The sequence below is a fragment of the Eptatretus burgeri genome, chromosome 2, assembly GCF_056783735.1.
Source record: "Eptatretus burgeri isolate ZD-2024b chromosome 2, Ebu_testis_v1, whole genome shotgun sequence".
NCBI classification, from domain to species: Eukaryota; Metazoa; Chordata; class Myxini; order Myxiniformes; family Myxinidae; genus Eptatretus; species Eptatretus burgeri.
In genome coordinates, this window is record NC_140962.1 from 66112152 (window position 1) to 66126273 (window position 14122).

A 14122-nucleotide genomic window follows, 5' to 3' on the forward strand; every position below is an offset into this window, starting at 1 on the left:
CCAAGCTGGCCTCCAAAGTCAGTTGTCGACTGGGCATCCTCCGTCGTGCAAAGTCCTTCCTTTGCACACCTGCGCTCCTGACCACGTACAAAGTTTCATCCACAGCCTGATGGAGTACTGCTCTCCCCTCTGGGCTGGTGCTCCTGCCTCACACCGAGCTTGGCTTCACACTGTGGAAACTAAGGCATTTAGGATCACTAGTATATCCCGCGATGGAGGCTGAGTCTTTGGGTCTCTCATTCTCTCACTGAAGGCAGGTCGGTGGTCTTTGTCTTCTACCGTCTCCTCGCTGGCCTCGCCCTCTCCCCCCTCCCTTTGTTCTGTTTGCTATCTGTCCCCCCCCCATATTTCCACAGGGCGCTCAAGGTCTGCCAGCAACCCCCTTCTGGTAAAACTACCAAAATCAAGAATTACTGCTCACCTTCACTCTTTCATTCCTCTTCCAACTTTTTGAACAAACTCCCACACTCTCTTCAATTGCACTTTTCCCACCAGGTCTTCAAAACAACTGTTCACCACCATCTCTTTTCTTGCCCCATCCAAAACCATGATCTTTTCTACCCCCGATAACCTACCCTAAACCCACCTCCTTCAAATTCCCTGCTTTCCTTCCTGAAGGTCCCTGTAATATCCATCTTGTGTACACTGTGTACCCCACCCCATCCCTCTCCCTTCCACAGATCTAATGTCCCTGTTCCACAATGTTTTGTGCTTCCCTCTCCCGCCCCTCTTGTTATACGTTCTGTGTGTTAGCTCTTATACGAGCCTTGACATTGTATCTCAAAACAAAAACAAGAAAAAGAAAAAGATGTCTTCACTTGGCCAGCATGTTAAAACGTCGTATTGAAGAACTACAAAGAAACATTGTGATAACTGTCACATTTTATTCAAACAATTGCAATGATAACAGCAGCTAAATTTAAGCAAGTTTTCAAAAAGACCTACAATAGTAAAATACATTGTACACTGTCAGAATGAACTCGATGTCAAAGGCATTCATCTCGATTAAAATAATTTACTTTTTATGCAAGGTTTTGTTCGCTGTCGGTTCAATTGTTTGGCATTTTTATATTGCTGTACAACTTTCCATACATCTCATGAATGGGTAACCATCTCACACCTTCTTCCTTGTCCAAATAACTCGATTATTCTCTGAACCTGTGGCTAACGTGCCACCACAATGCCAATCCAAAATTGTTAAAAATAAAAAATAAAAAAGACGACAAACAGGTGTTATGCCGATGTCATGATGCAAAGGAGTTTAATTTAGGCTTTTTTTAGAAACCAGATAAACTGCAGAACATTATATTTACCAATTTATCCAAAATCCATTCACAGCTCTTACATCAACACTGTCTTATCACTTTTGAAGAAGGAAAACATTATTGTGCCAGACAAAAAAAAAACAAAAAATAGCAACTTTGTTCAAAACAATCCACCTTGTGTAAACATCTCAAATTTATGCACAATTAACCCAAGTGAAGGATCAACAAGAATAACTTTACATTGAAAAATTCCATTTGCTATTATCTTAATAATAATGATGCAGAAATGAAAATAAGATTTTGCAATCATGAGAATTTTTTTTCCATAATGGTTCAAAAATTATGTATACAATCAAACTTTATGCTACACTGGCTCAATAATTCATTACAAAGTGATCAAGAAGGAACCAATTTTTGCCTCGTTTTGGCACCGCAAGCAGTCTCTTCACTGTTCTGGACCAATGCCACTCTAAATTGCACACTTGGAAAGATGGGGATCGGTGGCTTTGGCAATACATGAATGGGTCGTGAGAAATATTTACATCAATGTGTACCACGTATGCACACAGGTAAAACCTGCAGAGTAAGTAGGCATGTTGAAAGTATAGTGTGGCATTGCCCAGTATTAAAACCACGCATAACAAAATAAAACATTCCTTACAAAATATTGAGCTGGCCAGCTGGAAATAGTAGAACAGGAGAAGGTGAGCAATGTGAAACCAGAAAATGAAATGGTTATAAGTATTGAAAGACAACTTGGGGATTTGGGGGGGGGGGGGTAGAGAAGAAACCCAAATTAAATGTGATAATTTTGATTTTCTTTTTTCTGGGAAGGAAATTAAAACTCCAGAGATGTCATGTGATATTTCTGTAAAAAGAAGAAGAAAAACATATAAAAAAAATGATGGCAGAAGGGAAAGTGGGTTTGCTGACAATGTAAGGGTGGGTAAGTTAGTGCCTGTGTGAGTTTTTATCTTGAAAATTCCACAGCCCGGCAGTCACACAGGAGAGATGACACCACGGAGTGCCAAAGAGTATCTTTAACTGCGTCACTGGTTCAAATTGAGGGAAAACCGCCACCGTTGTGATACAGCAGAGCTGCAAACCTCCACGGTGAGGCCACCAGCCTTGGCGTTCTTACTGTCCAAGCACAAGTTGGATCCAATATGACGAAGCTTGATCTTATTCTCGATCTGCTCCCACTTCTGAATTGGGAGAAGGCAGGGGTTGTGAAGGAGGGATAACACATCAGGATGTAAAAACCAAAGAAAAGCTTTAAGTGAAAACCTTAAACAAAATTAATTCCTACAATTCTTTAAATGATATCTCAGCAATACACTGTGGCACGTCCCAGCACACGGAGCGTACGCCGCGCCAACCGTGCAAGGGTGATTGAACAGTCGCATGCTGAAGCCCTTGCAGTGGAACCCCACAGCTGCTATACGAGTGTCGTGTTGCATTGTAACAAGCACCAACTGGTACAGATGTCTCTGTCATGCTAACCTCACTTCCCTTCTTTGAAGCACATTGAAAGCATGGTGAGCAACTCGGTCGTTGCTGAGCTATTCCAAAAATGTGAGGTTAGAGTTGAAATGACCAATTCATTGCCTTGTAGCAGGCATAAACTGAATCCAGGAAATGAAAAGTGCAGAGACTAGAAAAAAAATAATGGTGTGTGTACATGAGCACATTCAGTTGAAAAATGCCTAATTCCAGAAAGAAGCCCCAAATTCCTACACTATCTAATCTAACACATCCACCTATATGAAACACTGTGTACAGGGTGTTTCAAAAAAAGTGGACTATTTGAGCAGTCTGATATTCTGTCATTTATAATGCTATACCCTTCTCTCTTGCAGGTTATGTTGGTGGTGGTATGCCATTTCTAACAAGTAGTCAGTAAGACCCAACATTCACTATGGTGTTCACAGTGGAACAAACCAGAGTTGGTGTCAAAGCCACCCAATGCTCGCCTGTTTATACATTTATCGTTTTTAAAAGACGAGTCTAATAATATTTTTTATAAAGCATTGCAGTGAAGTCTGATCCAAATAATTTTAAAGCAATATATGTATTTGTATATTGTAATCAGTAAAAAATAGTGTGGTAGATAAAAACATTAGAAAGGAAATAACTTGCACTAAAAATTTTAACATTTTCACGCTCACGCTGACACTCACGCTCACGCTCACGCCGGGGGTATCGCTATAGCTCTGTTCTTCGAACAGGCGAGCTAAAAATAGTGTGGTAGATAAAAACATTAGAAAGGAAATAACTTGCACCAAAAACTTTGACATGTTCACGCTCACACTGACACTGACGCTCATGCTCACGCCAGGGGTATCGCTATAGCTCTCTGTTCTTCGAACAGGCAAGCTAATAATATTTTTTTTATAAAGCATTGCAGTGGTCTGATCCAAATAATTTTAAAGCAATATATGTATTTGTATATTGTAATCAGTACAAAATAGTGTGGTAGATAAAAACATTAGAAAGGAAATAACTTGCACCAAAAACTTTAAAATTTTCACGCTGACGCTCACGCTCACGCTGATGCTCACGCTGATGCTCACGCTCACGCCGGGGGTATCGCTATAGCTCTCTGTTCTTCGAACAGGCGAGCTAATAATATTTTTTTTATAAAGCATTGCAGTGGTCTGATCCAAATAATTTTAAAGCAATATATGTATTTGTATATTGTAATCAGTACAAAATAGTGTGGTAGATAAAAACATCGGAAAGGAAATAACTTGCACCAAAAACTTTAAAATTTTTACGCTGACGCTCACGCTCAAGCTGGGGGTATTGCTTTAGCTCTCTGTTCTTCGAACAGGCGAGCTAAAAATGAAAATTGTAACGTTGTGGTTTGAGACAAAATCGTACGTGCAGTTGCGCCGAGGATACTGTCAGTAGTACAATGTTCACAGCTGTAATGGACCTTCCAGTGGGAGCATTCAATGGTTTGTGGAGCACTTCCAAACACAATGAAGCAATAAAAATCAAAACAAAGGCAACAGTGGCCACCCACCAAGTGTTACCAAGGACCAAGGGAACATTTATCTTGAGAGAGATTCTGCGATTGAAAGTCCGAAGAATTCCCACCGTCGGTGTTCCCGAGAACTGGCGACCTCAAACTCATGTGTGGCGCATTCTCACTTTTGAACTCAAACTCGACCCCTACATCATATATTTTAGGCATAAACTAACTCTGAATGACATGGCAAGCCAAGTAACAATGTGTGATTGGTTCAGTTGCCAAATGGAAATGTACCCAAATTGGATCAGCTACTTGTGGTTCAATGATTAAGCACACCTCCATTTGAATGGGGCTATCAACAATCACATCTTCTGGGGGTGCTGAGCCTCCCTGAGGTGGTGTCTGAGATGTCTCTCGAGGGCCCCAAGTCCACGTGCTTCTGTGCTTTGAATGCCAGATGGGGTCTGCTGGGACCATATTGATTCGAGGACACCAGTGCTAAGACGGGGACAGTAATGGCGAGCGGAAATGCAAGGTCTTACACCGATTCCACGCTGATCTCACTAATTACTGTCTCCAAACCAACTCAGACATGCATGGTTCATGCAGGATGGTGCCCCACCGCACACTGCAGGTGAAACCATTGATTTGCTCCATCAGCTGTTTGGAAATTGTCATCAGTCGAGGCAAAGCACATGATTGGGCACCCCACAGCCTGGATTTTTTTCTTTTGGGACACTGCCAAAGGTCATGTTTATGCCAACAAACATTAAACCCTGGCTGTCCTGAAGCAGGAGGTGGAGGACTACCGTCAGGCAACCACTCCAGCCACTTGCAGATGAGTTGTGGAGAATTTTTGGAGTCAGGATCAAAGCCTGCTTGAACAGAGGTGGAGCACACTTTGAAAATGCCAATTTCAAGCAGTATAGTGAGTGATTTGAAAATGGCATGGTGTATGCTTTACATCAATGTCTGGTGTTGGCTTAATGGTTAGGGTGATGGGCTTTGAATCCTAGGGTCCATCCTATCTGGGATCCTAGAGTTCAAATCCCACTCATCTGCTGAATTCACCAGGTGGGGTTGACTCTGCCTGTCGTCCTTCCGAGGTCAGCAAAATGAGTGCCAGCATGCTGGTATACTGTGTTGGAGTGGTGACCCATCCAGGATTGTGCCCAAGAGCCAAGGAGACTGCTTAAGCAGCACCAACGCTCTGCACAGAGTATGGTCCCAATCTATCTATCTAATGTATAACTGAACTTGATAACTTTTGTAATTTTTCTACAATAAAATGTTCAAATAGTCCACATTTTTTGAAACATCAAATGGGTTTCATTTGATTGTGTTTTCTTCAATCAAACTTTTGAATTGATTGAAGATTCAATCTTCAATCTTTTGTTGCAATATTTGTGTTTGTTTGTCCCCCTTCATAAAAAAATATTTGCGGAGGGTTTAAAAGGCCAATCTTTTAACACGAATGTGTATACTGCCATCTATTTTTCAGGATAACAAAAAAAAACCTTGAAAAACATTTTTCATAAAAGAGTAATTGCATCTCTGATATTGAAATTGTAGACGGTGATTTGCAACCGGGCCTCAAGGGCGGTGTACAGAAGTGTTTTAAAAAACAATAATAAATATAAGGTGTAGGGAGGTGAAATTCGCTGCACGTGATGTGCAACGCGTGTAGAGTAAAACGAGTGTTCATTTAAGTCTGAAGGATATCGAATAAATAAAGAAGATACAAGCACACCTGACACTAGGCCAAGGCTTCAGACTTCGTCACATTCACGAGGCTGTACCGTCGAAATGAAACGTCCCAGAAGATAAAAGAAAACAGGATAGCATTTGGACATATTGTGTTTTAAAATAGCACCTTTTCTTGCTATGAAACATAACATCCTCTCATCTCCTTGAATATTTAGAATAAAAAAATTCCAACCAGTCATTTTTGACGGGGTTTTATACTCGTATACTGTATACATAAAAGCCAGTTCATTATTAGACTATGTATGCATGAATATTCATGTGTGTGTGTGTGTGTGTGTGTGTGTGTGTGTGTGTGTGTGTGTGTGTGTGTGTGTGTGTGTGTGTGTGTGTGTGCGTGTGCGTGTGTGTGCGTGTGTGTGCGTGTGTGTGTGCGTGTGTGTGCGCGCACACACACACACACACACACACACACACACACACACACACACACACACGCACACACACACTTATACATATACACTCGGCATTTTTATCTGTCGCTTTGCTGACGGATTTAATCAAAAGAAAACATGTACTACAAACAATCCGTTCTATTCACTTTATAATTTTCCCAAGGTCATCTTTCATCTGCTTGGAAGTCAGCTGACATCGCCTTCATCAACCATCCTCGCTGCTTATATATGGCATAAACAAAAATCACTTCCACTTCGCTGTGAAGCTCAGGGTTGGATGCTTTGGTTTGAACCTCCACTTAAAATGAGTGAAATGAAACATTTTGAAAATTTTGAATTATTCCTACTTCGATTTCAACATCACCACATGCATAATGGTAAGTTGTTTAAAATTTTTTATATATTCGAAAAAGATGATTTGTAATACCAGCTTCCCCTGGATGCAGAGGCGGATGAGGATTTTTTGGGGCCCTGGGCACAAAAAAATATTTTGGCCCAAAACGCCCAAAAAAGATGACTCCATGTTATTTTCGCCAAAAAAGGCCCCACAAAGAGGACTCGCTTCGCCAATGCTGCTTTCGACTCGACTGCAAAAAATCCGGAGGAATTCCCATGTTTTTTTGCCTTTTTTTTCTCCCTTTGAAAAAAAAAATGCCATGTTAATTATTTCAAGCATGGTTGCAAGAGGAAACTCCCCCAATGCCTCCATCCACAGAGCACGTATGGTCACCCAATGGTTTGACGATTATGACACTGATGTTATCCATATGTCATGGCCTTCTCGGTCACCAGATCTGAATCCAACTGAGCATTTATGGGATATTCTGGAATGACACCTGAGACAGCATTTTCCACCTCCATCAAACAGGTGTGAGTTGATTGACTTTCTCATGCAAGAATGGTTCCGCATCCATCCTGCAGAATTGCAGATGCTGCTGGACTCTATGCCACAGTGCATACACGCCGTACTGGCCGCATGTGGTGACCCAGCATCCGTTCGAGTGACTTTACATTGGTGTTTCCATTTTTTTGTTCACAACCTGTATGGTACTGTGGAACACAACAAAAACGAGAAGGGCACTTGACAGAGCGCAAACCTCAGCCACGCAATGCCTGATCCACGAGAACATATCTTACCCAATACATTTTTGGAATATTGTGTTTTCCGGTATATCATTTTGGCCCCATTTCTCAATGGTGAAGAATCACTTGAAAAATAAAAAAAAAATCCTCCTTTCTGGATCTTCACCAAAATCGAATCAATTTGTCCTTGTCACACACCCAACCTGTCCAATAAGTTTCGTCCGAATCGGTGCACAACTTTTTGAGATATCGTGCCATATATCGTTTTAGCCCGATCTCTCAATAGTGAGGAATCACTTTAAAAATTCCAGCAGCCGGATCCGGATCCAGATCTTCACCAAAATCTAATCAGTTCATTCGTAAACAAACAGACGGGTGAAAACATAACCTCTTTCCACCTTTGGTAGCGGAGGTAAAAAAAAAGACCCCTAAATTATTTTTAAAAAGATATAAGCATTCATATTTTACAAACTTGTATTTGATCCTCACAGCATTTCTCCATATTTGGGGCAGTAGTTCAGAATATTTTTGACAATGGACTTATTAGTAGATCCATGATTTGACAGAGAAAGGTTTTCTGCCCTATCAGGATTCCATTGCATGGATCTTGTATTCCCGAGCTGTCAAAGCAATTCGTCCTCAGGGTGGGGAGTACATCACATAATGTGGACTGGCTATCTGACAGTTTAACGAACCCTGGAACATTTGGCATAGTTTTGTTTCAAAGTTATTCCGACTGTTTGAGACAAGACATGATCATTGTACTGTACTTAATGTGTGGCTTGAAGTGTGAATCCCATTTCAAAGATAAGATGTCTGTTATATAAAACATAATCTTTGTCATTCAGGAGTTGATATCTTAAGTGAGCGGGTCGATAATCGAGATAGGTAAAGGATCGACATTCTGGAATAATTTTCCTACAATATCACCGATGAAGTGATATACGCGTACATGTTATGAAGGTTTGTAATGAAGATGGTTTATAATTATGTAATGTTGTATTTGTGACTGCTTTTGTTTCAGGGCTTCTGCAACAATATATATATATATATATATATATATATATATATATATATATATATATATATATATATATATATATATATATATATATATATATATAATTATGATAAAATTGTTGTCATTTGTCCAGTTTGTTGAATTATTTTTCTTGCACAAATTTATGGGAGTGTTTAATTTAAACCTTTACTGCATTGTATAGTTTAAATTGATCAAAAAACAATGAGCATATTTATCTTTACCTTCCCCTGTAATTACAGGAGTTATTGGCTCATGTGCAGAAATAGTTAGGGAATTTTAGCAAATTGTATTGACCATCTGTGAAAAAATTGCTTACCAAAAAGTTTCTTCACTAACGTATTCATCTAGGTGTCTACTAACACCTATCAATTAGTGCAAACCCAAATCCTTGTGGAAAATTCTGGGGAGCCAATCAAAGTTCGGGTGCTCAGACGGCCTGCGCGAAAAAAAAATCGGAAAAATTAACTTTTGCCAATGTTGACTTGTGTTAGCTGACGTTAGCTAAGAGCTTTTAGCTATAAAATTATTGTGTAGAGGATGGCAGAGAGATTGAAGATCTTAGCTGAAGGAGGAAGGACACCAGCACTCTGGGTCTGGTACTATGGCAGAATCGACCTCATCAAGGTATTCATCAGGAGTGAGCGTGTCCCAGACCACACAGGTCATCTCAGCTGCATCATTGGAATGCTCAATACCTTCGCAGCAGCGGGCCACCATCAGTACGCAAAGGGAGCAAGGCTGTATGTACAGCTGTATGCATCAGCGACAGGAGAGTCCCATGTTACAGGAAACTCTATCCAAGTTCACTTTGTACGGCAACCATGTAGTCAGGTTCTCAGACCATGAATGGTCCGGCACATGGACCGACATCACGATAGAAACCACACTCATGCGTGAGGCAAAATCCTCCGGTGGTCTAAACAGAGGCCGCTTTCGGAATGAGTCTTCTCATAAGTCTTGGGTTCAGACTCTGAACCACTTCTCGTTCATTCTCCAAGAGCAAGAAAGAAGCATGGTCAAATGTAGGGTACCTGTCCACACCGACGTTAAAAGAGCCCAAATGAAGAGAGATAACGATGCTGTCAACACCATAGTTGGGTGGTTGGAGGAAGTCAACCCTTTCGATGCTACACGGGACAAGAAGACTCTGGTGTCCTTCTCAACTGGGTTCAGCAGCACTCCCGAAGACCAAGTCAACGCTGATCAAGCAGAAGAAGTTGGCAGAGTCATACAGGCTAAGATGGATGGGAAAACTGTTGTGGATGCAATTGTAACCAAACACAAGGTCAAATCACTTTCAAGCCTCAGATCTGGACCCAAAGTCAATGGCGAGAAGCTGGTCATTGACTCACTGAAGCTATTCAACCGCCTCATTGTCATCAGTGAGCGTGAAGTCAAGACCAAAGAAGCTCTGCGCTTTGAGTTGACGCCAAAACCGATGTCTCTGTTTGACAAAAATCAAAAGTTGCGAAAGCCAGACAAGACTGCCCTAGCAAGGTCCCTGAAGGCATGTGTGGCACCTGTCGAACAACCCCCCTGCACAAGCCTTGTGGTTGATGGTGGGTGGCTCCTGCACAATGTCAAGTGGGAGGCTAACCTTACTTGGAAGGATGTTGCCGAGAGCTACCTCCGGTTTGTGAAGTCCATGGGGCGCCATCGCCTCCGGATAACGGTGGTCTTTGACGGATATGGCAGCTCCACCAAGGACCATGACAACTTGAGACGAACAAAGAACGCATGCTGTGACATTCAGATTCGTCTGGATCTCAAAATCATCATTGCAAGAGAAAAGTTCCTCGATAACAAGAACAACAAAGCCCAGCTCGTTGTGCTCCTTGCTGAGACATTTAGTAGGAATGGAATCATTGTACAGCAATGCTGCCGACAACTCCATCGTCTGCGCAGCTCTAGATGAGGCAAGAGAGTCCCTGTCGAGGTGAGGGCTGAGGACACAGACGTCCTGATTATGCTGATTCATCATGTTGCAGACCATCCGATCTTCCTCACGACAGCCAAAGAAACATCTTACGATGTCGGAAAGATCCGGGAGGCCCTCCCAGAGATATACCGGAGGTATCTCATCTTCTTGCACAGCTTCTCTGGCTACGATACAGTGTCTGAAATTTTTGGGTTTAGCAAACCAACTTTGCTAAGCAAGCTCTGCAAGACTGATGAAGCAGAGAGGGCAATGGACGTGTTTATGGACATCCGAGCTGAGAAAGGTGATATCATTTAAGCAGGCTGTGATCTTTTCAAGCTCATGTTCCATGGGAAATCCTCCAAAGACTTGGAAGACTTGAGATTCGACATCTTCAACAAGCGAGCTGCTACTGGGAGCATAAAACCTGAGTAACTCCCCAGGACAACAGGAGCTGCAGCACAGCACTCTTTCCGAGCTTACCTCCAGACTAGAGACTGGCTGATGCTGCAAAGTCCATCATTGGATGCCCGGGACTATGGTTGGCAACTCACTGAGCAAGGATATGCACCAGTCCCTTCTACAGACCTCATTGCACCAGACTACCTCCTGACGTTTGCCAGCTGCAACTGTGCGGGGGACTGCAGCTCACTCAGGTGCTGCTGTAAAAAGCAAGGAGTCAAGTGTATTTCTGCTTGTGGCATCTGTCATGGTAACTCTTGCCTGAACATAAACCAGCTGGATGACAAGAGGAGTGAGGAAGATTCTGGGGAGTTTGATGAATAAGGTTGTAAAAGCTGACGAAGCAACATTTCCATTGAGCACAGTTCTGTTAAAAATGTCAATAAAATACATTTTATATGATCAAGGAGTGTTTTTTTTCTCAAAAATAATGGTTGGAATCAATTCAGCACCCCCCCAAAAAACCCCTAGTTAGACATCCCACAAGTCAATATTGGCAAAAGTTAATTTTCCGATTTTTTCTCGCAGGCCGTCTGAGCACCCGAACTTTGATTGCCTCCCCAGAATTTTCCACAAGGATTTGGGTTTGCACTAATTGATAGGTGTTAGTAGACACCTCGATGAATAAGTTAGTGAAGAAACTTTTTGGTAAGCAATTTTTTCACAGATGGTCAATACAATTTGCTAAAATTCCCTAACTCAAAGAGTCACCTTGGAAATGGCATCATGCAGAAGCATCAAATGAAGGTTCATTCTATAAAATAGCAAAAATACCAGGTAAACAAATATGCCAAAGAAGATAAAACTTGCCCACCCAGTGATGCAGAATATTCTGGGCACCATGATCAGATTGATTTGAGCCTCTGCATGATTTGTCAGTGTGTTAATAATGAGCCACTGAATTGTCCAGCTGAATTAAAAAAAAAAAACCTGTCTGTCTGTTTGTTTGTAAATTTGTGTGCAGTATATCTCAAAAGGTTGTGAAATGATTCAGACGAAATTTGGTGGACAGGTTGGGTATGTGACAAGGCCGGAATGATTCGATTTTGGTGAAGATCTGGATCCGGATACGTATCTTTTCTAATTATTAAAGTGATTCTTCACCATTGAGAGATGGGGCCAATATGATATTTTGCATGATATTTCACAAATTTATTGGGCCCGATATGTTCTACTGGATCAGGCAATGCGTGGCGGAGGTATGCACTCTACCGAGTGCGCTTCTAGTTTTAAATGTAATGATTTATATACATATGCATTTAACAGTAAAACACGATTCTCGTCATTAAGATGGTCTGCTGAATTGACATACCGGCAAAAGTATCGCTTTTCTAATTTTTGGTGGCCATTTTGGAAAATTTTAGAAAATGGCCACCAATGAAAACATTTCAAGAGCCCTCGAAATCTAAATTCATTTGATATAGGTTTCTGAACATGTGTGGAAAGTTTGGTGCTTTTATGAAGAAATGCACAATTGTTATGCAATGCCCCCTCACTGTAGTAATTTGTCTTAATTGCAGACCCACACACCGGTTGATACCACCTTCGTCAGGACATTTGGATAATATACCAAATGTTTTTCGATGCATATTGGACAGTGGGATCCCTAAGCACAGTGCTTGCTTAGCGAAAATACACTTTTAAAAAATGTTGTCACATGAGGGTGCAGGATAATACCATACAACTTGATCAGCCTGATGGGGAAGCAATATCAACAGCTCTTCGGTAATGTTACATCGGGGAACAATATCAACAGCTATGCTGGAAGTAGCCACCGAGGTCCAGAATCTTCTGCTGGCTGGATTACCGGATCAAGAAGACAACTAGTGGCTGTTTTTTCACCCACTGTACAAACTGAACATTGATATTTTTGTCATTTATAGTTGTCAAATTGTGGAGGTATGCATATGTACATGGGGATATTCATTCTTACCTCTGCCACCAAAAGTGGATCGAGGTTTTGTATTCAGCTCTGTTTGTTTGCTTGTTTTGTTTGTCTGTGAGCAGGATCTCAAAAAGTTATGGATGGATTTGGACGAAACTCGGTGGACAGGTTTGGTGTTTGACAAGGACAAATTCGTTAAATTTGGGTGAAGATCCGGATTAGGATACTACAGTTTTTAAAGCGATGCCTTACCGTTGAGTGACAGGGCAAAAACTATATATAGCATGATATTTTAAAGTTGGCGACGGATTCAGACGAAACTTGGTGGATGAGTTTGGTAGGTGACAAGAACGAGCTGATTAAATTTTAGTTAGATCCAGCCCATCAGTGGAATACAAAACCAAAACTGTTCAGCCTGGCGGAGGTATGCGCCCATATGAGTGCCGTTATAGTTGTATTAATGTATAAATGGCTTACATGTTCAATGCATTTGTGTGTTGTCATTATCTAAAATTATGTTTCCTGTGATGAAGGAATACTTGCCATGTGGGAGCGATTTTGCTTTGATGCGTTGGTGTCCGTAAAAGAAAGGGACGACTGTAATTATATATTTTTGAATTAAAAACTATTCAAAATAAATAAAATTTCTGGCTGACTTACCCTCATGTTTCTGATGTGTTATTGGAAACAAATGCTTTGTTTGACTTATGCTTTAATAACTACCGAGGATGCCCTGACAGTGTGATATTAAAGCATGGAGACCAAGTTCCAATGTGTATTTCGTAGAACCTTGGTGGGTCAAAGGTTCGTTCTGTGAAACATGGAATGAATCGACAATTGTGCCATATTTGTATATGCAATAAATATATGTCCCATTAGGCAAGTAGTTTTGTGCACATGTATTAATGGGAAAAAAAAACAATATCTGTAAGAATAAAAAGGATGGCAGGCTCTTGGCTTTTCCGTTAAGTCAGGACTATAAAATGAGCAGTTCTGCTCTTGAAACTACAAGTTTTAACACTGTAATGAGCACCTTGCGATGCTGCTCGTTACCATATTGAATTCATGCATTGGAGCTTCAAACGGAATAAGTTGAACGTACGCCAATATAAAAAGTGAAGTTACCTTTCTCCACTCTAAGACTACAACCTGCATACAAAACGGAACATACTTGCCGCCCATCATCAGCACGACACCCCTGCAGCTTCAAGAGTCCGCCGGGAATTCGTTCCGTGACAGTCAGGCACAGATCCATATGCTTCAGAGTCTTCTCGCGGGTAAAAGCCCATTCCTGACAGACGTGGCCAACACACAACGTTGAAAATGGCACT

General features: G+C 41.3%; 1 protein-coding gene and 1 pseudogene across 3 annotated transcripts in view; one reads left to right on the forward strand and one right to left on the reverse strand.

The window, feature by feature from the left end:
• Positions 1 to 864: 864 nt before the first annotated feature.
• The window catches only part of LOC147032209 (polypeptide N-acetylgalactosaminyltransferase 2-like), a 130173-nt gene continuing 116915 nt past the window's right edge, over positions 865 to 14122 (reverse strand). For both annotated transcript variants that reach the window (XM_085869599.1, XM_085869601.1), the window contains exons 15-16: positions 13963 to 14082; positions 865 to 2470 (exon numbers count right to left, since the gene is read on the reverse strand). In XM_085869599.1, coding sequence (XP_085725725.1) covers positions 2315 to 2470; positions 13963 to 14082 — 276 coding nt within the window. In that variant the 3' untranslated portion in view covers positions 865 to 2314. The remainder of the gene's footprint in view (positions 2471 to 13962; positions 14083 to 14122) is intronic.
• LOC147032210 (uncharacterized) overlaps positions 8670 to 14122 on the forward strand; it is a 32650-nt pseudogene continuing 27197 nt past the window's right edge. The window contains exon 1 of the transcript XR_015055082.1: positions 8670 to 13215. The product of XR_015055082.1 is annotated as an uncharacterized LOC147032210 (transcript). The remainder of the gene's footprint in view (positions 13216 to 14122) is intronic.